Source organism: Nelumbo nucifera, chromosome 8, assembly GCF_055504915.1.
Source record: "Nelumbo nucifera cultivar China Antique chromosome 8, China Antique-T2T, whole genome shotgun sequence".
NCBI lineage: Eukaryota > Viridiplantae > Streptophyta > Magnoliopsida > Proteales > Nelumbonaceae > Nelumbo > Nelumbo nucifera.
In genome coordinates, this window is record NC_142656.1 from 14516475 (window position 1) to 14540916 (window position 24442).

A 24442-nucleotide genomic window follows, 5' to 3' on the forward strand; every position below is an offset into this window, starting at 1 on the left:
ATATTCAGTTGGTCATTCTGTGTAATGAACTAGTTAATTGTATGAAAAAAGATCAGCATGGTCACCAATTTACCATTTTCAGTTTTAATGCTCTAGTTTTTTATTGAACAATTTTATTATACTAGTTCAGTTATACTTCACATATGTTAATATAAAACATAAGGTATTTTCTGTAAAACAGAACAATTAGATTTAATGATGCAATATTTCAAATTGTGAAGTAAACTAACATCGTTCATTGTTCATGGAAAAATCAATTATTCAAGTCAACATTGTTCTTTCTCCTATAATTATAAAATCAAATTCAGCAAAGATGAAGCAAATCTGATGTTTGAAATTAAGAATAATGATGTATTAACATAGCATGATCCATAAAAGGACTATGTATGAACATTGCCATAATAGAAGAAATTATAATGATTTATTTCTTCATGTCATCCATGGCATGCAACACCCTAACACAAACGGATTAAGCTGAGTTTTGATGTCTGCTCTCTTTTGGACCCACACCAATATGGCTTGGGGGTGTATTTAGAGACCTTGGTGGCAAATACTATTAAGCAACTCAGGTCTAGCAGAAGTTGGGATTCTCTAAGAGCTGAACTTTGGTGTGCATAGTAGTTGAAGGACATTGTCAAATTGTGATTAGCTGGTTTCTATGAAAGGCTGAAGGGATTTGATGTGTAGGAAATCAAATCAGAGAAGCTAAGGCTTTATCTATGGATTCTGAACAGCTCATTCAGTTGGATCCCTAGGCCTGCTGATAGCTTAGCAGACAGCTTAGCCAGATTGAGAGTTTCAACACTATCTGGAACCTCTTTGACTGGTTTCATCCATAGATAATTCCTGTTGATGTGTAGTTGCGTGGAGCTGATCAACCACAGTATCACTTTGCAATTAATAGTGTTGGGTTAGAGGATGTAGTTGAAGGGACTGGAGTGCATAGTAGTTGAAGGAGATTGGCAGTACCATCTAAATTTATCCATAGATAATTGCTCTTTGACTGGGTTTCTCTAATACCGCCCTCCTCTAACCCAGTGTCAGTATTTGAGCCTTAAAACTTAGGCTGCTAGAGAAGTAAGAAGCCTACAATTTCTGATCTTCTAGACTTGTAAAATACTTTAACAAGATCAACAATGCCTTAAAACTGGCATTTCTGACCTTGCCGGCGTGTTTCCTATATTTGAATGATCAACATTTCCATCAACACTGACATTTTAAACCTTTTCATGTCTTTTCCCTCTTTTGTTAACCCCCAACCTTGGTCTGGTAAAAGCAATTTTCTTGGGCCCTACCCTAGGATGGATGTTTGGACCCCTGTTGATGCTATTTCATAGTTCATGGCTGGATCTCTGGCTTCCATGGTGAATAGATTGTTCAAATGGGCTGAATGTTTGGCTGACTTGTTTGCTGATTATCTTATATATTGTTGATGGTGGAATACTGTGGTCTGGCAGGTTTATGATATGCGTTTTGAGTTAAATGAAGTAGAAGCAAGGAGTGAGAGATACCCTTCAACTATATCTTTCCTAAACTTGTTGAATTCCCTGATTGCGGAAGAAAGGGATATGAATGATAGAGGACGCAGGTACTGATATCTGTATTGCCTTTGCTACCCTTGCTTTCAGTCTAACATTGAGTGTCACACTTTTCCAGGTTTGTGGGGATCTTCAGGTTTGTGTATGATCATGTCTTTGGGCCTTTTCCTCAAAGAGCCTATGCAGATCCAAGTGAGAAATGGCAGTTGGTTGTTGCTTGTCTTCAACACTTTCAAATGTGAGTATATAATTGAGTGATGTAAAGTAAATTGTATGTCTACATAATTTCTAGCTTTTTTAGGTATTACTTGGATGCTGCAAAAAATATTTCTCATGAAAAAAAACAAAGAAGAGTTATGCTACCAATATTTCATTATACATTTTCTGTTTTGAACTACCTTATACCTAAAACTTCTTATGCACCTTACGAAGAAAACATTGAGTTATGCCAGTAGCATTTTTATTTTATTTCATCTTTTTTGCCTATTTCTTCTTGTACTTCCTAGATGCCTTATGCTGTTACATACGATCTTTTGTATTGCTTCTTAGTTAGTGGTATGTTTATCATTATCATCTTAGACCAACTTTTTGTCCCACACGAGGAAAGTTCTATTTTATATAATGGATGAAAACCATTGAGTGGTTTGGATTGTCATATTTATATATTGTGCAGGATTCTGTTCATGTATGACATTAAGGATGAGGATATTGATAGTGTTGTTGAGCGATCTCATCTTCAAAGTGTGGCTCAGTCAACTCCTCTTGAAATGCAGCTCCCTGTTGTAGAAATGCTAAAAGTATGCCCTTTACAATATATTTATGTTTTCATCCATTTACATATTGATTCTAAAGCTAGCCATAAATTGGAGGTTTGGTCGTGTTTATTGTGATTTTTTTGAAAAGGCATTTGTTTTGTTCAATTTGTTAATGTTTTAAGATGCTTTTTAATTATTAAGTGCTAATTCTGATAATATTGCAGGACTTCATGAGTGGTAAAACTGTTTTCCGCAATATCATGGGTATTCTTTTGCTAGGGGTCAATACTATCATGAGTGAAAGATCTAGTAAAGTTTATGGTCAACTTTTGGAGAAAGCTGTTCATCTTTCTTTGGAAATTATTATTCTTGTTTTGGAGAAGGATTTGTTTCTTGCTGATTTCTGGCGCCCTTTATACCAGGTTGGTATCACATTGTATAATTTTCATGGGTTGCTTTTTCTTTGGTTTAATTAGAATTTTGTTTAATGCCAAGAAGATTATTTTGATAGACTGTGTTTTCTATGTAATCAATCTTATTTAGGGAATAGGTGATATTTAAGACAACTTGTCATTGGGGTAAGGGCTTAAAAGTACATAGTGGCAATATTTTAAAACACGGAGGCGTGACACGAAAACGAGGCATTCCACCACCTAGAGGCGTAGTTCAGAACGTAAGAAGCGTCAGGCTCCTGAACACAAGGAGGTGTAAGCCTCCTTAAGAGAGGTGGATGAGGAGGAAGAAGGAGGAAGGGGAGGAGGAAGTTGAAAGAGGATCGCATACCCCCTTATCTTTCCTTCCCTTTCCTTTCCTTTTCTTTTCTTTCGTTTTCCCTTTTCTCTTTTCTTTCTTTTTCTTTCCCTTCCCTTTCTTTTCCTTTCCGTTTTTTCTTTTTGACTAAAGATAAGGTAAAATTTTATTAAAACAAAGATAATAATACAAGAGGGTCCCCCCAAAACTTACTTTTGGGAGAAGACCACAATGCTTTCATTTTCCTTTCCTTTTCTTGCTTTTTTTTTCTGTCTTTTTATGAGGTGTGCGTGAGGCACATGAGGCGTACGCCTCTAGCACGCTTCATGAAATAAGCGCATGAGGTGTACGCCTTAGAGGTGTCAACGCCTCTGGCATATGCCTCAGGGTATTTTGGGGCGCCTTGCCTTGAGGTGTGCCTCTAGGCATACACCTCCCACGTCTTTTAAAACACTGCATAGTGGAACTATAATATGTATGTGCAATAGCAAGAATAGAGTTTGGTTTGGGTTGTGTTGGGTTTACTTGAGGGTTAATCCTAGTACAATCCAAAGTGAAATTGGCTTGGCAAAACTCAAACCCTAATCCAATTGTCAACCTGATCCAACCCAATATGACTTTTTCAGGTTGGGTTTGGGCTAACCCTGCCTGAGTTGCAGCTCTAGTCAGAGCTTAAATATAACCACTTCACCTCCCAAACCTTGACAGAGAGAGAGAGAGAGAGAGGCCTAGAAACCTTAGATATACCAATAGACCAAATAGATACAAAGAGAGTACCTATACTCTCCAAACATGGCAAGCTGACGAACCCATCCCCAATGGTAATTCTGAAATAACAGTAAATTTCTATAAATTTTACAATGGATATGGCAATATAGTATTAAACAAAACGGAATGGAAAAATAAGGTTCATGTATTTGACATAGTTGTGATAAGGCCTGGATGATGATGATGAGTCGATTTCTAGGAAACTTAAAACCTTATTCTTAAGACACCTTTAATTAGAAAATAAATTTAAAAAACTCAAATAGTATCGATATCCCATCACATAAAGATTTTGAAATTGGTGTAGGGAGATGTAAAATGTCTGTTTCAGTGGAAATGTCCAAATATAGGATACATGTCAGATTTTTTTTTTTTGATCAACCAACATGTCAGAAATGTTGTGTGGAAATATTGTATAAGTTATAGATAAGGAGGAAACATTGTTAAGTATGCAAAATATTAGAGCAATATTTAACAAAATGATAAAAGAAGCATAAGTACAGCCTTTTAAATTATCACCTTGTTCCAAACCATGAAATAAAGCTAAGAAACTAAGGTTAGTAGACAAAATTATAAGTTGCAAAATTGCCCTGTAAACTATATGACAGTGTTAGATAAAAAAAGAAGTCATAGATGGTGCAAATGATTCTAATAGATTGGCCAATTATCTATTACACATTGCTAATTCACATATCTATAATATCTGGCTTAATGTGCCAGTTGTTTTCAATTGGGTCCTCTAATATTTTGTGTTGGTACCCATGGAAATGGAAACATGTCATGGAGATATTAGCAAATGCATGGGGATTTTAAACAATGGATGGAAAGACCAATTTGTTTCTCCATGTATTCTTTCCGTGATTCAATATTTGCATCAAGCAGTGAGGCGTGACTTGGTGCACGTAGAAGGCTATAAAAGAGCAGAGGGACAAGACCAAGCAAAATGTGGTTCTAAGGATTTAAGATTTGACAGAAAACTTGGTTCTTGACGGAGGGTAATGTTGGGACAGGATTCTCATAGTTGACCCCAAATATTTGGAATTTAGGTTCAGTTGAGCTGGGATAATTTCATTTTTTTTTTTGTTCTGTGAGACTGTGACTTAAATATTAAAGATTCTCCTTTACTCAATTGACACTTCTATATATTATTCTGAACTATCTTAATTTATATCTGGTTGATGAATAATTAAATATTATTTTTGTTCAGAATGATTTGTTCTTTAAAATTGTTTTCACCCCGAGTGAAAATTGCATTTTCTTACAGTCCTGTGGGGTAAATAGATAATTATGAAAAACTCAAAGGTTAGTATGTAATTATGGTAGCCTCATAAGTGAATGAATAAATTGCATTGTTTCACATTTCTTAAAAGTTATCGTATAGGATTAACGGTTGTAGACCAAAGTGATTGGTGAAATCCTAACTAAAAAACAAAATAAAATTGGGAATGATATCATTTTGGAATTAACATTAAATCTGCTTTGTCCTCTGCATATAATAACTATAATCTAGTTCTCAGTTTCTTGTCATAGCCTTCTGGATGACTCTTGACAGAATTGAGGTGGTTGCCTTACATTGTTGCCCTGGTTTATTATTAGGCTTTATTTCCTGGTTAGGCAAACAAATCTGTGCTTACATTTTTTGCTCCTTTACCTTGTGCAGCCATTGGATGTAATACTTTCTCAGGATCAGAATCAAATAATAGCTTTGTTGGAGTATGTGAGATATGATTTTCAACCTCAGATTCAGCAATGCTCTATCAAAATCATGAGTGTTCTAAGGTTTTTCCTTCCCTGTATCTTTTTTTTTGATTAATAACCACAGAAACTCATTAATGTTAAAAATTTAAGAAGTAGAAAAGGAGAAAAGTCTGTCAGAGGTAAACCCTCTTATCTCTCCCCTCAAGTTGTTGCTATATTGCTATTATGCCCAAAAAATTTGATTTCTCCCAACCCCTTGTTTGGCTAACACATCAGCCACAGAGTTTGCAGTTCTTTTTCACCCGAGATATCTCACTTCCATGTCCCGTTAAGCCATCTCAATTTATTCAATTATAGCTTCTTTTGTCTTTCCTTTCTTCCCACACTGTCCAACAAATTGCAGCCCTCACACACCTCTTTACCTGTATCTTGGTTTATGTGGTCTGGTGATTCATCATTGTGGTTTACTCCATTCTCTTTTTTAAGGCTTTAGATGTAAAGGTTATTTGATGTTTATATGCAGAATACAAGTTTCTTATTCATGCTTGTAGAAACCTCTTAAATTCTTTCTTGTCAGTTCTCGCATGGTGGGTCTTGTACAGTTATTGCTAAAATCACATGCTGCAAACTGTTTGATCGAGGATTATGCAGCTTGCCTTGAATTACGCTCAGAAGAGTGTCAGATCATTGAGAACTCCAGAGATGATACAGGCGTTCTTATTATACAGGTTGGTCCATTCTTGTCTCTTCTGTGGTAACTGGGAAATTGTTTGTATTGTTTCCAGAAAGGATGATGTAACTATTCTCTGTGCCATTACCAGCTTCTCATTGACAATATTAGTCGACCATCCCCAAATATTACACATTTGCTGCTCAAGTTTGATGTGGATTCATCTGTAGAGCGGACAATACTACAGCCAAAATTTCATTACAGGTTTAAATAGTTCAAAATTATTAAGAATTTTTTGTTCAATGCTACTCACCTTGTATCATAATTTTATTATATATTATTATTATATCTTGTGCAGTTGCCTAAAGGTTATTCTTGACATTCTGGAGAAGTTTTCGAAGCCAGACATAAATGCATTGTTGTATGAATTTGGTTTACAGGTGAGATGGGAATCATTCTAGTATTAGAAGAATTTTTGCTTTAGGTTCTTTTTATTTTACCAATATCTGTGTTTGTTATATGCAGCTTTTATATGAGTTATGCTTGGATCCACTGACAAGCGGTCCTATGTTGGATCTGCTCAGCAATAAAAAGTACCGGTTCTTCCTGAAGGTACACATTACCATGCATTTTAAATTTCAGTTTTGTTTCCTTTGTCTTATGTTGATCTATTGGCACATATCTGTTATTGTTTTATATTATCTTTGTTGCCTCAAAGTGTACTACTACTTTTTATGTTTTTATTGCTTTTGTTGGTTAATGACTCTTGGCTTTATTTCAGCACTTGGACACAATTGCTATTGCTCCTCTTCCTAAAAGGAATAATAATCAGGCCCTTCGTATAAGTTCACTGCACCAGGTACGTTTATTGTCCATGTTTTTCACTAAATGTTATTTGTTCCATATCTTACACCTATGCAACTGAACTTATCATACTTAAATAGTTGCATTAATCATGTACTTTACTATGCCTTCCTTTCCTGTAGTTTTAATTGAAATGGTTAGTACATTAGGTTTTTCAAATGATTGGTTTCTCTAGGGTTTGTGATAAGACTTGCTTACTGACTCTATAAAATGTGTCTCTTGGTTTTGAATTGTTTGGCATCTCTAAGACTTGGACACATGTCCAACATGACTCGTCATGCATTTAAGAGATTCCATGCAACAATGTGGAAAACATTAATTTTTATTTGCTTGTGCTTCATAAAGTTCTTTAGTGTAGGATTTAACTGGAGTTATCTAGTTGACCATGGGTGACTAGCAGTACATTTTATGTGAAGGACTTGTTCTAGTTGACCATGAGTTCTTAAACCATGGAAATAGGTATAAGGATAGCATAGCATTTATTTGATAGGAGGCTTTTGGTCAGAAGAAATTGCTTGAGATTATCAAGTGTTTATGGAGGCTTTTGGTCATTGCCAAACTGCATAAGGGGTAAGTGAGGAAATTTGGATACTAGTAAGAGTCATAGAGTCACACCAATACTGAAATACAAAATTGGATAAGAGAGAAGGGATGCAGGCTTTATGTAGGCATAGGAGGTTCAAATTAAAAATGATTGGGTGTGGGATGTATGGGGTGATTCACAGGTTGATGCAGATACATTTTACAGAAGCAAGAAAAGAATCCATGGAGAAGAAAATCAGTTTCCCAATTCCTACACGAGTTTCAAAATTTTTAGGTTATAGATATACTGTGATTTTTGAGTTTTTAAATTTATTTTCAATTGTAGGTGACTTACGAATAGGGTTTTAAGTCTTCTGAAAATTTACTATTATTAGTAAATCAAAATTACTATTTATGATAATTTCCAGAGTTACTATTTATGGTATTTCTACTAAAGTTGTGAGATACTATTTTTAGTAATTTAAGGATCCTTTACATTAAGTTAGGCTCCATTTGGATGGGATTTTGAGCTTTGGGCCGTAAGAAGCAAAAATGAGCCAAAAAGTGTTTCAAATGTTTGCTAAGAGTTGCTTCTAAAATCATAATAATCTAAAGCCAAAACACTTTCAAGCCCAAAAGCACAAAGCCTAAAATTTGGGAATTTGCTTTTGGGCTTTAAAAGCACAAATCCTGAAACCTATCCAAACACAACCTTTGTTTTAGTAGTATCAGTAAGGTGTTACTGGATTGTTTAGGAGTTCGGTGGTCACTGATTGCTAAATCAAGTAGGTGGTAGGGACACTATTTTTTTTATTTTATTTTTCCAATGGAGTTCCATTATATGGAACATGTCCAAGCATAGCCCATGCACAATTTTGGAAAAGAGAAAACAAGGTTATCTATCAGAAAAAAAAAAGAAAAGAAAAGAAAACAAGGTTGTGAGGGTGGTTGATAGGCCTTGCCATTGCTGATTTCCTGTTGTTTCTTTCTTTATTTATTCATGTTTCTGTTGGGCTTTATTCATACATTTTGTTTTTGGGGTATGGGCCTCATTTTTCTTTTTTTTAGTCTTTTTCATGCTACTGCCTAACTAGGGGCATTCTTGTAATTTTGTTTATCAGTTTCAGCAGTTGATATAAAAAGTAGTGGGGTCTCACAATGGCTCCCCCCCATTAGATTGCTGCCCATTCATCCTATATTCCTTGTATTCTTCTCTACTGTCTTGATCATCAATTTCTATTTTTTCCTGATTATTATTTTACAAGACAAGTAAGAGAAAGAGAGAGTTACAAGAACGGAGAACTGATGATTAGCTTCCATGGGTTCCATTGGAATGTTAAGACAAGCATTAAATTGGTACTCCATTCCAAAATTCTTTCTGCAAAAATCATTATGTGTGCTGCTTTCGTTCTTGCAAATCTGAGTTTCTCCAAATTGATCACGTGATGGAAAATAGGAGGATCTTCAGGGCCTGGTTTCTTTTAGACAGGTCAAAGATTTATGCTTGCATGAATCTTTGGTAGACCTTGGCTTGCACCATCATGAAATCCCAAATATGTGAGTGTGGTACTGAAGTCAATCTTTGACAGACCTCTTCTAATCAATGTATCCCTAGAGAGACTGTTCCTCGTGGTTCAAGTGCTCACTGTGAAGACAAAGGCTGTGTTTGATGGATTGAAAATTTTCAAATCAGTTCATTGGGAAAAAATTCAAACTGTCATCAACCAATACTAGAGTAATAACCCAAATAGTCCAATTTTGTCCTGATCGTATTCTCAATGAAGTCTCTTTTCTATTAATAGAGCAAATAGGAGTAGGTACAATGAGTAGAAGTACATAACAAAGACAGTAAGAGATAAGTCTTCTTATCTCTCCTCAATTTACCTTTCTCCCTTACAGTTGTGCCCAAAATAAAGATGCTTCCCTAAAGAGTGAGCTATGAGGGTGCTACTTTCTAGTTATGTCTCTCAGAAACATGTTTTCATCTTCTTTATTTTAATTAAATAACTGTTGAAATAGTGTTGGGAGTTTTATTTCTAGTTTGTACCAATCCTACCCATGTTGTTTTTGAATTAAAAGGTTATCACTTTTAAGTTTTCTGGTTGGATCATGGATGCCTCTAATATGTTTTAATTATCTCTTAAGTGTCACTTATTTACAACTTCATTTTTTATTTGTTAAGTCATCCTTGTAGAAAGAAAATGGGAGACCCCTTAATATATTTTAATCTTTTTAAAGCTTATAGCTGAAGGATAGCTATGCACTACAAATAGTGTAAAGGAGGATCTTAAGGCTTTGAAATGGAAGTGAACCGGGAAACATTAGAAATAATAGCATTATTAAACTATTTACTTGAAGGGTAAACTTTTAACACAAGGGACACATTATGGATAATTTGTATTTAATATGCTATTTACTTTTATGGAAAAATTGCAATGTGAACCTATAAGAAGTTGTACTATGGTATTTAATATAATATTTACTTAGTGAAAATAGGTGTGGCTAATTGCTCCCTGCTAGTTTTTTTATAAGGTAATTGAATGTACTCCTTTCTAACAATGATACTTTCCAGAGAGCATGGCTTTTGAAGCTTTTGGCATTGGAGTTGCATGCTGCTGATTTGACTGTAACAACACATCGAGAAGCATGTTCAAATATCCTTGCTCAGATTTTTGGATGTGATGTTAGAGAATTTGGCTTGAATCGTGATATATTTCTGTCATCTGCATTTGAAGCAAATGCTGACCATCCTAGAATTGGAGCTACAAATAGGAGCAAGGTAATCTAAGAAAACCTTCTGAATCACTGCTTTTATTTATATTGTATATGCATTATAAGTTCATTGCTTATCTTGACTTTGGTTGAAATATCCATGTATTTACTGAACTTATCAAAAATTAGATTTGTGTATTTCTTATCTAGTTTTAATTTGATATTCTGTATCATTGATGGGGAATATGGCCCACATCGAGTTACATTTGGGTTGGCTTGTGAGTCAGGCTGGTCAAGGTATAAATTCATAAAAGATTAATATGTAATAATTTGTTGGGGTAAACTAAATATGGTAACTACATTTTTCTCGGGGTGTGTTACTGAGGTGCCTTCTGGAGGATTTGGATCCAATATTAAATATTTCCCGTATAGGTGGTCTGCGAGGTCAAATATCAGCACATTGGATGTCCTGAAAGGAATTACTGTATGTGTTCTTCTATTTAGTCACAATGACATATATCTGGAAAAGAAGCCCCCACAAGTGGTGGCCCATTGCATGGTTGAGACCACTGTGTTAAAGTGGTTTGAACAATTCTTCCTTTCCATCTTCACCACCTTGGCTCAGGACTTAATGCCATTCTCATTTCCTGTTGTTTGAATTATGGGCATGTGCTTGTGCCAAACAACCATGGAGTTCTTGTAGAAGAAATTTCCAACACCAAACAGTCCTTTTCATTTAGGAGCTGCTTGCAATTATTGGATGAATCTGTCTTATAGTTATGATAACTCCTATTTCATGCATCATGTGTTAGCAATTTTGTTATTCTGTATTATATTTGACGTGTTCCTCCATTCATTTTGTATCCTGTGATGCCATAATTCATGATCTGTTGTTACATTTTTGGTTTTGTATGAAGGGGATATGTATTTCATCATCAGAGCATTAGATTGTCATTGTTTTGGTGATAGGCTTGCTATTTTCCGTGTTATTTCTTCTCTGCAAGTACAAAGGTGTTTTGGTTGCAAATTTCAGGTTTTAGAGTTGCTTGAAGTAGTCCAGTTTAAATCTCCTGATACTGTTATGAAGTATTCTCAGTTTGTTTCAAAGAAATACGAGTTGCAGGTAAGATGAGCTTTTGACGGTATCTCCTCCCCTGTTGGGTATTTCTTGAAGAAACCTTAATTATTGTGCTTTGGATGTTGCTAATGCTCTTAACTTTAAAGGTAGAAGATGTACTTAGAAATCCTGCAATTTCCGAAAAGGGTGGTGTCTATTATTATTCAGAGCGTGGTGATCGTTTGATTGATCTTGCTTCATTCCGTGACAAGCTATGGCAGGTTCTGTATCAGTACACTATAATAAGGTTTTGGTTTTCTGCTAGATGATCAAATCATAGGAATTCTTAGTTCGATTATGCAATACTTCCCTTTTAATTATTTTCATGGTGCAGCTTTTTTTACTGACTTTTTGGTCTCTTCAGAAATGCAATTTTGTTAATCCACAGTTGGGCTCCTTTGGTGGTGAAGTTGAGCTCAGTGATCTAAGAGAGACAATCCAAAACCTTTTGAGGTGGGGATGGAAATACAACAAAAACCTCGAGGAACAAGTTGCCCAACTTCATATGTTAACTGGCTGGTCACAGTTGGTAGAGGTGAATGCTTTTCCACTTTGTTGTGTTCCTTGAAAGAGTCCACTGACATACTTGTGATTTTTTGCACGTTCATTGACCGTCTTCTTTTCTTGATTGCTTTCAGGTTTCTGTATCTAGAAGAATGTCTTCTCTTGAAAACCGTTCAGAGGTTTTGTTTGAGTGAGTCAATGTTTATTGCTAACAGTATTCTTCTACTTTGCCTAGAAGTTCTCTAAACATTTCACTTTATCGCTAGCAGGGTGCTTGATGCCTCTTTGACTGCTTCAGCTTCTCCAGATTGTTCTTTAAAGATGGCAATACTATTAACTCAGGTATAATCACCTTGTTTTTTTATTTTAATTTTGTTTTATTTTGTCTTTGTTCTTTTTGCTGCACAAGTGTATCTGCAGTTTGCCTTCATTATTAAATTTAACTATCTTAATTGACTGAAATGTCAATAGGTTGCACTCACATGCATGGCCAAATTACGGGATGAACGATTCTTGTGCCCCGGTGGTGTAAATTCTGATAATGTGACATGTCTTGATATTATTTTGATGAAACAATTGTCAAATGGGGCTTGCCATTCGGTATTGTTTAAGCTTATCATGGCAATTCTGAGGCATGAGTCGTCAGAAGTCCTGAGGAGACGGTATGATGTAATTGGGTCAGCAATGCTGTTTCTTTATTTGTTTTTCATTGCATTTTGTAGAGGAATCTGATTTTTCTTGAACTTTCTAAAATTCAGCCAGTATGCATTACTTCTTAGCTTCTTCCAGTATTGTCGGCATATGCTTGATCCAGATGTCCCAGCATCAATATTGCATTTTCTATTGCGTGAGGAACAAGGTGGAGAAGAGGATCTTGATCTCCGAAAGGTGCCTGGCTTTCTTGTCCTTGCATCCTGAGTTGGTAGTTTTATGTTGTACTTGCATCCTGAGTTGTAGTTTTATGTTTTTCCCAGATTGATAAAGAACAGGCTGAACTAGCACAAGCCAACTTTTCTATTTTAAGGAAAGAAGCTCAAGCCATCTTGGATTTGGTAGGTTCCCTCCTTTATTGATGATCATTTGGTGTTTATGTAATTATCATCATACTAGTCCTGATTTGCAAGTGGAAATTCACGGGCAAAGATCTATATCTATTTCTGTCATCTTTGTCGTATAATTTTCTGTGAAATCTGTGTTGTGCAATTGTGTGAAAGATAAAAAGAATCCCCTAATTTATTGATCCTGCTATAATTAATGAGTTTCATATGTAGTTATGCACTAGGCACAGAAAGCATCATCTTCGTCTTTGATTTCTGTGGTGCTTCTAGGCATCATATGTCCTTTAGGGAATAGGATGAGTTATATTCAAGAAACAAAGCTTCATTTATCAGGAAAAAATGTTCAAGATAAAAAGTGCATTCCAGGATGGGGGGTGGTGGGGACTAACCACTTGGATAATTGGCTCTTTCATACTCATTTATCAAAAAGAAAATGGATCTTTCATACTAATGAAAAACTGTAAGCCTTGAATAGTTTTTTGATGTGGAAGAGAGTGCAACAGAGTTGGTGATAAAGGACTTTGTAGTGACAATTGACATGGGCCTATGTGGTAGGAGAGTGAGAGGAAATACTCTGTTATAGGCTAAAAGACCATGATTGGACCTCAAAAGCTACTGTTTTGACTTCTAGTTATCTTTTAGTGGCGTGAGTAATTAGTAACTATTTGGTAGGTGTAACAATTGGTTGGCTTCAGGCTGTGTCTAACACTCTAACTGTCTATATATATATCCAGGGTCAGACCCTATTACATGCATCAGGTCTGGGTCTTGTCTGTTCTGTATCCGGTATGATAAAAGTGGTTCCAGATCCACCAAATGATTGGAATTAGTTGGGTAATGGGTATAAGGAAATCGACACAATTCTATTGATAACTGTTAAGGATGAACTGTACTCTCCTCCCTCCTTTAAATTTCAAGATTCACATAAGATTGCTAAAACTACAACTCAGGATGGAAACCCTCCCTTGGAACTGTTATTGATACACAATTCTGGTATTTGCTAACCTGGTCTGTGGTTGGACATGATTCCAAATGGGTGTTAAATCTGTAAGCCTGAGTTTGACCATATCATGCTTGGGTCAAAAAAGTATGGGTTAGACCCCATTAATTGGAGCCTGGTATGTTTGGTATCCTAGTATTCAGGTACCCATTAATTGGGGCCTAGTATAATTATTACTCCTTTGTTTCTTCTCTTTCCTTTGTTATTGTCCCTTCCAGATGCTCTGAAGTTGTAACTAATCCAAAATGGAGGGAGCCAATGAATGAAGAAATGATGGCTTTATTGGAAGGGGTTTGTGTAGATGGAGGGCGATGATTGTAAGGAGACATTTGCTCCTATTGCAAAATTGAACACTGTACGGGTTTTGTTTTCCTTTGTAGCTAATTCTCTTGGGAATGACATCAATTATACATTAAAAGTGTTTTCTTAATTGGAAATTTACATGAGATGTTTATGGATCCTTGTAGCTACAGCTTCCAAGGGAAGGTCTGTAAATTAAAGAAAACTTTCTATGGCTTTGTGGAACAAGGAAGAATATAGGATATATTCAAAGTATTGCTGACCACACAATGTTTGTAATAAAGCAAGGTTATAAGCTAACACATCTTATAGTATATGTTGATGATATTGTGGTAATAAAAATGATTTAGAGGAGATATAGAGGTCAAAGATACTCTTAGCTTTTAAATTTGAAATTAAGGAGCTTAGCCCCTCAATATTTTCTTGGAATTGAGGTGGCAAGATATGATAAGGGCATGTATCTATGTTAGGGAAAATATTCTTTGGATTTTTAAGATGGAAGTATTAAATAGGTACAATGGGTAGTAGGTTGGTTGATAATCCCATAGAGCATAATTGTGGCTTGCGAGAGTTTGATGGTGAGCGCTATCCAGATAAGGAGGGAATCGAGGGTTATCAAAGGTTGCTGGGTAAGTCAATCTACTTGTCCTTCAATAGACCAGACATCACTTATGCAGTATGTCGTGGATGCATTCGTGGAAAGAATTACCGCCGCCGGCAGTAGCAGTGAAGGGGGCCCACACAGCAGCTTATCTTGCCACGTCAGCTCTTCTTGCCAGCTCGCCAATAGTTTACTTATTCCAGTTCTGTTCTTACTTATCTAGTTCTATTCTTACTTGTCTATTAGAGATAGGAACTGAGTTCTGTTAGAAGTCTGTTAGAAGTAGGAGTTCTGTTCTTACTTATCTATTAGAGATAAGAATTGAGTTCTGTTAGAAGTCTGTTAGAAGTAGGAGTTTGATTTAAAGTTGGATTGTCCTAGCTTAGTCGAATGGAGTAAGGAGTCTCCTCTTGTAATCTCCTATTTAAGGAGCTGTGATTTGGGAATAAAGTATTCAGTTTCTAGTCAAGAGAAGAGTGAGGAGAGTTCGGGTGGTCTCTTGGACAAATCACTTATTCGGTTTTCCACAATAGGGTCTGCACACAAGGGAAGGCGCAAGGGGAAGCAAGAGGTTCTCCCCGTGGACCGAATCGTGATGAGATCCTACGCGCGGGCCCATAACACAGTATATGTTGTAAGCATAGTTGTCAAGGCGACGCCTAGGCAACAAGGCACCCTTTGAGGCTCACTTTGCCTAATCGCCGAGCAGTTTTGTACTTTGTATTATAAAATACTTTTTTATTCTTTATTTTTTGACATTATAATTATAAAATAGGCCCTAGGATCTATGTTTTCTACATAAAAAAATCCATCAACTTGGTGCCTTGAAAACTATGGTTGTAAGCCAATTCATGCATGCACCTATTGTGAGAGAATTCTTAGATATTTGGAAACATGTCCAAGGAAGGGAATACCATTGAAGAAGCATGATAGGCTTGAAATCGAGGCTTTTGCAGATGCGGATTGGGTAGGCTCTATAGGGTACAAGAAGTCTGCATTTGATTATTGTACATTTGTTGATGGTAATCTAGTTGCCTAGAGAAGTAGGAAGCAGAATGCAGTAGCTAGTAGCTAGATTAAGTGTGGAAGCTGAATATAGAGCTATGGCCCATGGTGTGGCTGAGTTGTTGTGGCTTCACATCTTACCCTGAGTTGGGGGCCTTGGGGCTGAAGATTACTAGTCCTCTTAAGTTGTAGTGTGATAACAAAGCTACTAGGCACACAGGCGAGTTGCATTTTAAGGTAAGCACCTTGTCTAGTTCCTAGGCACAGCACTTTGAAAGGATGTGCATTTGGCACACCTACATGTGCACCTGTTGCAACTTGTTCTTCAGCCCAGGCGTGCACCTTTTCAAAAATTGTGCATTTTGCTTCTTCTTTTATGCCTAGTGGTTAGGTCAGGGATGGGGCCCCTCGAACCCTGGTCAAGCCTTTTGAGGCAAGCCCAAAGGCCCCAAACAAGGTCATATGAACGTCTTAAATTCTTGATCCCTATTTGCTGATTTTGTTCATTCATTCATCCTAATAAATGATGTTTTTAAAAGAGCATTAAAATCATAAAATCATTTTTTTGTGTTGGGATTAAGAATTTAAGACCTTGACATAGCCTTGTTTGGGCTTGCTTCAAGGGACTTGGTGCAAAAGCGGCTCATGGAATTAGGAATGGAAAATGTTTAACATCATATTAGTTATTTAAATTAATGCAGTTGGGAGAGAAATAAAGACATTGAAAGTTTTGCATTCTCACTTTGAATATGTTTTATATGTTATGTTTATGTATTTAATTTGAGCTAATAGGCATAGGATTTTTAAAATTAAAGTTTATTTTTCTAATTAATACTATTTTTATCTTTCCTTAATTTATTTTCATTTTTTCAATTTTTTGATGTTTTTAATTTTGCACCTTGCGTCAAAAAGGTGTATGCCTTGCCTTGTGCCCTGCGATGTGGGTGCAAAATGGCCTTTGCACTTTTTTGTGCCTTGCGCTTTTAAAAATTGCTTTTGTGAACTTTGTGATCCATACACTCCTTCAGAGAGGCAGTGAGCTGATGCCCTTACTAAAGGATTGTCATAAGCGAAGTTTCATGGATTACTTATCTATACTCAGTTTGAGTTGGAGCGTTGTAATGAATGAATATCTCAGGCTGGGCCTTCTCAGTTTAGGAGTGTGCTATATTCTTGACTCATCTGACTATCTTGATTGCCAATAGTTTAATGTTTATTTATGCTTTCTTAATTGTTATTGGTTCCAAAGTTGTCATTGTACTGTATGCCAATATTATTGTGGTTTTCACATTTTGTAAAGTAATTATGCTTTGTGTCATTTTGTCTTGTTATCTTTCTTGTTCTTATGGTTTCTCCTACATGTTCTCCTTAACTGCAGGTGACAAAGGATGCAATTCATGGTAGCGAAGCAGGAAAGACAATAGCAATCTATGTTTTGGATGCATTTACTAGTATTGATCAAGAAAAGTTTTTCTTGAACCAACTCCAAAGCAGAGGATTTTTAAGATCCTGCTTTGCAGATTTAAGCAATCTGTCCTCTCAAGTTGGTGTTCTTTCTTTGATTTCATTGCTTTTAAAATGTTTTTATTTTTGTTTGTAAAAAGATAGGGCTGTTTATTGTTAAGGGAAGAAATACAATTTTTCCATTTGGTTTGACAAGTAAAAGACACAAATCATGTCCCATCTAGAACCACATCAAAAGTTAGCGCAAATGATAACCATCACTGATTTTTAGGTCATGTGTTTACTTACACTTTATTACAGTTCCATATGTAAAAGAGCATTATCATTTTCTTAGGCTTAAATTCATATATCTTCAGTGCTTGTTTTACCTAATCATGAGGTTATCATTTTCCTGCATTTGCTAGTTTTGCTATGATGTGGGAACCTGTAGTTGTAAAAAGCAACTCAGAGAAGAGGGCAGTGATAAATTTAGAAAATCATACCATTGGGGCTGTGTCAAATGAAAGCATATACCTTCATAAACTGATGTCACCAGATTTTACCAACAATTGTTTTGTGGTATTTAAGAGTGACCATTGATTACTCTTGGATCTCTTCCTTTTATATCAAGAGTAAAGCGACCACCATACAAAAGATGCATCACTTTACTTTCCATAACCCCTTAAAAGGGCAACTGGCATACCTTGAGATGTCCAATGTAGCACAAGACCGTCCAAGTGAAGCATAATGTGCTAATAAATGATTGACTTAATTCATTCTTGAGGCACATTACACAACCAGCCGGAGAAGATTGGTGTGAAAAGTATTTTACATGCCTTGAACAAACCAATACAAAAAAAGTACTTCTTTATAAATATTCTTCATAAAGATCAACTCTAGAACTCTTTTGCATCATAGTATTTTCTCAATATCCTTCAGCTAGCAATCTCTATGACTAGTTGTGTAGAGTTAAGCACTTGCAAATTGTCTGTGACACTTCCTCTTAAGCTATCATCAATATTCTTTATTTTCTGGGGAATGTCTTCTTTCCTAGGATGGTTGGCGTTCACTGGATTCACTGCAAAGATTGTGTACTCTGGAGGCTGAACTTGCTTTTCTATTGAGGATCAGTCACAAGTATGGGAAGGCTGGTGCACAGGTTTTATTTTCCATGGGTGCTTTAGAACAGCTTGCTTCATGCAGAATAACTGGACTGCAGATGAAGGTACTGTTTGTGTATGCATCTTTTTTTTATTCCACTTTACTTAGGCTGATGGAAGCATTTTTATCAGGGAGGTTTTAGGTCTATTGATGCCAAGGTTCGCAGAAATGTACCTATGGAGATTGATATGCAAAGAATGGTTGTAGTGCCAATTCTTAGACTTGTTTCTTCTCTGACATCCTTGGTGGATACGTCTGACTTTTTTGAGGTTAATTACCCTCAGCTTTTCTTAGTCAGAATTCTTGTCTTTTTCCTTTATAAATTGGAATTTAGCGAAGTGATACTCTTTGTAGATTCTATTTCGTTTATATATTGGCATTCTCTTTGTGAACTGTTTCTCCCTACTTTATTCTACCAGTTGCTGTTGGGCATGTAGCTGCTGTCTATTTTTGTAATTTAATAGCATAATTATTTAATTAGTAATGCCAAGCTATGATTTCCAGTAATTGTGGATGTTCATTATTTGAATAGTAGTTTAGCTTGCAAAAATTTTTCTGGGTGCACTTTGGTATTCTTGGGATTCTCATTGTTCTCATCTTGTTTGTGCATTCTGTTTTAGTTTTCATGTTATAAATATTATTAGTGTTAACTGATTGTGGAATAGGTGAAGAACAAAATTGTTCGTGAGGTCATTGATTTTGTCAAGGGACATGAATTGCTCTTTGACCAAGTTCTTAGGCGGGATGTTTCTGATGCTGATGAGTTAGCATTGGAGCAGATTAACCTTGTCGTTGGCATTCTAAGCAAGGTGAGGGCCTTTACTTGATGTATACAAGATTTAATAATGAAAAGGAAAAACATTGAGATATCAAGAGCCTGCCCTTTTGGTAAATTGGCTCCATGTTTGCCTTGGCATATTGTTTGTTAGTTGGCCTTAATACAAGGCACAATGTGGGCTTTATGCTTATTCATTGCAACCCAAGCACAATGACAACTTCATTTTCGGTGTGAATCCTTAAAAGTGGTTTTGTGCTCATTTGTCTAACACATTATATGTTGTTGGCAATGTAAGTTGGCTTTATCCAATCTTAATTTGAAAATGCAATGATGTTTTGGGTATCCTGTAGGTTTGGCCATATGAAGAGAATGATGAATATGGTTTCATTCAAGGGCTTTTTGGGATGATGTGCATTATTTTTTCTAGGGATGTAGAATCCTTTAGTTTCCATCAAACATTACGACCTCTCGAGGTAATGCAATTATTTCTTATGAGATATACAATATATAAAATTTTAAGATTCATATAATCAGTGTACTGAACAATTGTATGTTCATTATCAATGATCAGAACCAAAGAAAGACAGAGTTGTTCTTGTTCCGACTATGCTTTTGTCTGAACTCATACCTTTATTTTCTGGTCACAAAGAAGTCCCTGAGGTTGCAGGTATGTATACTGGAGTTGTGGTAGTGACCTGGTTGCTATGTGATCTCTAAAAGTTTCTAGAAAATCATTAATGCTTTGAAGGTGGATCTCTTTTCTTTTTATCAAAACATAACTTTGTGGTTTGCAGGCTATAGATTCCCCTGGTGATTATAATGCTTCTGCTGGGCAGCAGCAGCCCACATTGAGTTTACTTGCTTCTCTACTTAATACTGTAACCATGACTCTCGAGAGAGCGTCCGAGGAAAAATCCTTGCTACTGAACAAGGTAATATGGCTTCTATGATTGAACTTTTTGGGGTGTTTTTCCTTATTCTCAGAGTTTGAACAGTGGTTACTAGATACTTTTTTATGGTTTCCTAGATACAAGACATTAATGAGCTATCAAGGCAGGAAGTTGATGAAATAATTAATATATGTGTAAAACAAGACTGTGTATCTTCATCTGACAATATCCAGAAAAGGTATGCTATCTTGTGGACATTTTCACATCCGTATTTTGTTCTACTCATTCCTTTCAGATTTGTCTTTCTTTTCCTCTATTTTGATATCAGAGCTGTTAAGTTTTACTGTGTTGAATTTAACTGTTAATTTTGGATTTGATTTTCATTAAGAGACAACTTGTATCTTCTATCCTTATACTCAAATTGGAAGTATTTAAGTTTGCATTGTCCAAAACCACTGTCAATAATTATAAGGCATCTCATGAAAATGGCTTAACAGTTTTATATTGGAAAAAGTACATGCCGAGAAGAGAACAATTTGTAAATAATAATATCAAGATCATGAAGCTTGATTCGCAAGGATTAGATGCTCTCTCGTGATACAGTTAGTAATAGGTCCTTACTGTACATGAGTCAACTTGCAAATTAAATTCACTCACTTTTAACTTGTTTTCCTCAAATATTTATTTTTCTCCCTTTAGTTTATTGATGAAGAAAACAGACACAACAAAGTTACTGAGAACCGATGTACCTATTGGTTTTAGACATTGCGCATTAGCCAAGCCATGTAATTCAAATGGTGGCATCAGTTAATGATAATACCTCATATGAAAAAGATGGAGGAGTTTTGAAACCCAATTCCATAGTTATTCTCCCCTTCAATCTTGTGAGTCAATTCATAAAGAATATTTATATGTACCTTAGCCTAGATAGACCAATTATGTTTATTGATTGATCTGCCTAAGGTCAATTATGTTTTTTGATTGATCAATTCATAAAGACCAATTATGTCAATTCGTAAAGAATATTTCACTGTAGTTTAGTTATGTTTATTGATTGATCCGCCTAAGGCTTCACTGTAAATTATTACCAATAATTTATGGTCTCTAACAGTTTACTGCTCCATTGGCATCCAAGTTTGATTTGATTAGCAAAATTGCTACACTGAATTCGATCCAAAATAAAGTTGGACCTAGGGGTGTGAGATTGAATTTGAATTGGGTTGGTTTTTAATCAACGATCTAAAAGGGAGTATGTATGAGTATGACTCTGACTTGTATACTTAGAATCAGTGTTTTAAAAGGTATGGGAGGTGTGCCCCTGGAGGCACCCCCAAAATGCCCTGAGGCGTATGCCAGAGGCGGTGACACCTCTGAGCGTGTGCTTTTTTCATGAGGTGTACTAGAGGCGTAAACCTCATGCACGCCTCATATAAAAAGACAAAAAAAAAAGAAAAAAGAAAGGAAAGGAAAGGAAAGAAAAGGAAAAGAAAGAGAAGGGAAAGAAAAAGAAAGATAAGAAAAAAGGGGAAAAGAAAGAAAAGGAAAGAGATGGGAAGGAAAATGAGATCCTCCTTCCTCTTCTTCCTCCTCAGCCCCCCTCTTATGGAGGCTTACACCTCCTTGCGTTCAGGAGGCTTACGCCTCTTACGCTCTGAACCATGCCTCATGCTTCTAGGTAGTAGAGCGCTTCGTGTCACGCCTCTGCATTTTAAAACATTGCTTAGAATATACGTGTGTGTGTGTGTGTGCTATTATGTCTATATGAAAGAGAATAAGACTTGGATGTTAAGTGAATCAAATAGGAGAATACCTGAGTTTGATCCAATTATAAAATAGATCCTACTTTCTAAATCCATGTTTGGTCCAATACGTGTACATCATCTGAGCCCAAGATAATTGGATTTGGATAATTGGGCATAATGGACATCCAATTTGGAATTATGATTAGTCAATTTTGTTTCCAGTGTAATTAAATGAGTCTTTTCATGGAATTCTGCAGAACATGCATTCAAACTAACAACTATGCATCCTTCATTTGAAGTAAATTTTATTTTAAACGAGAAGGAAAATTTTATGCTTTATTATGTACTTGACGTGTTGTACTTGGCCAGCCATGAAACATATCATTAACCTATGAAAGGCATTGCAATTTTCAAATGTTAGGTTTTTGTTTTTTTATGTGATCTTCACAGTGGTTTTCCAAATACAGGAGATACATTGCAATGGTTGAAATGTGCCAGGTTGCTGGCAACAGGGATCAGCTTATTACTCTACTTCTTCCACTTGCAGAGCATGTGCTTAATATTATCCTCATCCACTTTCGTGACAGGTAGAATTACTAACTGCTTGGTGATGTTATTTGCATGCAACTATTTCATGTATCAGTTATCTCTTGATGATTCTCTCATTTATGAAATCAGTGGACCGATTAAAAGAGCCATACATGGTGTCAAGTCTGATTCTGGACAAGACATATCTTTATTGTGCGGGAAGTTGCTTCCAATTTTAGAGAGACTTGAGTTACTAAGTGAGGTACAATTTACCACTGACTTAATTGTTACTCTTATGCAATTGTTTCACCATTTATGTTCTCAGTATCATCATGGCATGCTGGAAACTTTGTGCAAATTAGCAGCCTCGCTAAAAATTGGAATTTTTTATTTCCTAGAGCTCGTTTGGGAGGGCTTTGGCTTTGATTGAGCTGTGTTAACCAAGCCACTTTGAAGAAGCTACTAGAATTAACTTCATTGGAAAGTCAATTTTGCAGTTGAATTAGCATACTTGGGCTTTCCAGGTTTTTCACCAACATAGCTTCTAGGCTTTCCATGTGGAGCCCACCTTGCAAAGCCAGAATCCACTGCATGAAAGCCCTCCCAAACAGGCACCTAATCTCTTCCATAAGCCCAAGGGCTTGTTTGATTATTGGTGAAGTGATTGACCTAACCTGACCCTATTACAAGGGGTTTGGGTCTTCTTTTTCAATCTTGACTATTAATAGGATTAGTTATATATCTGTATTGAGTTCTGATTATAATAGGGTCAGGATTGGTTTTACCTGTTTTGACCTGATTAAGACTGAGACATTATTATGTCTTTGTGTGGGGGGCATTAGTACATCATAACATACTAAATTTTAATCTATAGAGGATATATAAGATATTTTGAAAGAGAGCAACAAAATTAGCTGGTTTATTGTCAAAATACCAGATTAACGGCTTGCCAGTTATAACCAAGTTGGTTGTGATTCTAGTACCTCAGACCCTCTGGATAGGATCTTGGTCTGTGTTTTTCTTGGTTCAGGGCTTGGTCTACTCTGGTCCAGCTAAACATGACATGTTGGGCACTTTATCCTGCTTGGTCAACTTGTGAGTTTCAAAGTCAATCCATGCAGCTTTTCAGTAGTAAATCTGAAGTAATCTAGATGTTTGTAACGTGGACTAGAGTTAACTTCCAATCAGGAAATGAATTACAGATAAGGTCCATCACGGGCTGGAACTTCTCATGTGTTGGATATGAATGAGATTCTGTCCTATCAATAAATATATTATAGGGAAAATTGCAGATAGGTACCTTGTACTTTAGGGGTAGTCTCTAGGGCATGAACTTTCATAAATATACATTTAAGTTCAATTCCGTTAATCTAATGTTACAATGAGGGATAAGATTATGAAAATGCCTATGTTATGATTCTCTTTTTTCACTATTCACCTTCTACCTTTGGACTTCGGATGCAAACTAGAAGTGGCAAAGTAAGCTCACCCCAGTTTGTTCATTGGGTAATCTCACTTTCGGATGCTTTGCTGCTGTTTGTTTGCGTCTGAACTCCAAAGGTAAGCTCACCACGGTCTGTTCATTTCCTGCTCAAATTGTTTACTTGAAATGTGTTTGAACATTTGCTTACCTGTCTTCATTTTACTGTTAGGACAAAACTGGCCATAACCTGAAGGTGTTCCACCGATTAGTGTCTTCACTCAAGGAAATTACGATTCAAAAGTTGTCTGTGTGACTATTATCTCTTTATCCAAAGCCAGGGCCTCCATCTATCTTGAGCATTGTTTTACTGTTTTATCCAGGAGTTGCACCTGAGATCATAAAGTGGTTGAAGTTTATGAAATTTTTCTTGATAGGCGTTGAATGTAATTTTTGGTATGTATCCTTAATCATGTGCTTTGTACAACTATTGAAAATGTAATTAAGATGTAAATATATAACTTTTTATTCATTCCATCAACCCTCTGTTTTTTCTTTTATTTGTTTTTTCACACTTCATTGGGCTACACAGCGGGGGTAACCTCCCCCACACCCATAACC

The 24442-nt window shown here is 36.1% G+C and overlaps 1 protein-coding gene across 2 annotated transcripts in view; it reads left to right on the forward strand.

Annotated features, from left to right (window-relative positions):
* Positions 1 to 24381, forward strand: part of EMB3142 (nuclear pore complex protein (DUF3414)) — a 75546-nt gene extending 51165 nt beyond the window's left edge. Inside the window, exons 16-46 of one of the 2 annotated variants that reach the window (XM_088893198.1) lie at positions 1458 to 1588; positions 1657 to 1776; positions 2212 to 2335; positions 2518 to 2715; positions 5469 to 5587; positions 6084 to 6234; positions 6328 to 6440; positions 6535 to 6616; positions 6702 to 6788; positions 6958 to 7035; positions 10135 to 10341; positions 11308 to 11397; positions 11499 to 11612; positions 11756 to 11926; positions 12030 to 12085; positions 12165 to 12237; positions 12367 to 12557; positions 12654 to 12783; positions 12870 to 12947; positions 17238 to 17402; positions 18357 to 18527; positions 18595 to 18732; positions 19129 to 19272; positions 19592 to 19662; positions 19693 to 19714; positions 19813 to 19908; positions 20036 to 20173; positions 20269 to 20369; positions 22341 to 22460; positions 22552 to 22663; positions 24054 to 24381. In XM_088893198.1, coding sequence (XP_088749324.1) covers positions 1458 to 1588; positions 1657 to 1776; positions 2212 to 2335; positions 2518 to 2715; positions 5469 to 5587; positions 6084 to 6234; positions 6328 to 6440; positions 6535 to 6616; positions 6702 to 6788; positions 6958 to 7035; positions 10135 to 10341; positions 11308 to 11397; positions 11499 to 11612; positions 11756 to 11926; positions 12030 to 12085; positions 12165 to 12237; positions 12367 to 12557; positions 12654 to 12783; positions 12870 to 12947; positions 17238 to 17402; positions 18357 to 18527; positions 18595 to 18732; positions 19129 to 19272; positions 19592 to 19662; positions 19693 to 19714; positions 19813 to 19908; positions 20036 to 20173; positions 20269 to 20369; positions 22341 to 22460; positions 22552 to 22663; positions 24054 to 24137 — 3675 coding nt within the window. In that variant the 3' untranslated portion in view covers positions 24138 to 24381. Of the gene's footprint in view, positions 1 to 1457; positions 1589 to 1656; positions 1777 to 2211; positions 2336 to 2517; positions 2716 to 5468; positions 5588 to 6083; positions 6235 to 6327; positions 6441 to 6534; positions 6617 to 6701; positions 6789 to 6957; positions 7036 to 10134; positions 10342 to 11307; positions 11398 to 11498; positions 11613 to 11755; positions 11927 to 12029; positions 12086 to 12164; positions 12238 to 12366; positions 12558 to 12653; positions 12784 to 12869; positions 12948 to 17237; positions 17403 to 18356; positions 18528 to 18594; positions 18733 to 19128; positions 19273 to 19591; positions 19715 to 19812; positions 19909 to 20035; positions 20174 to 20268; positions 20370 to 22340; positions 22461 to 22551; positions 22664 to 24053 lie in introns of both variants that reach the window. The other variant, XM_010251797.3, reaches the window with a different exon arrangement.
* The last annotated feature ends 61 nt before the right edge of the window (positions 24382 to 24442 follow it).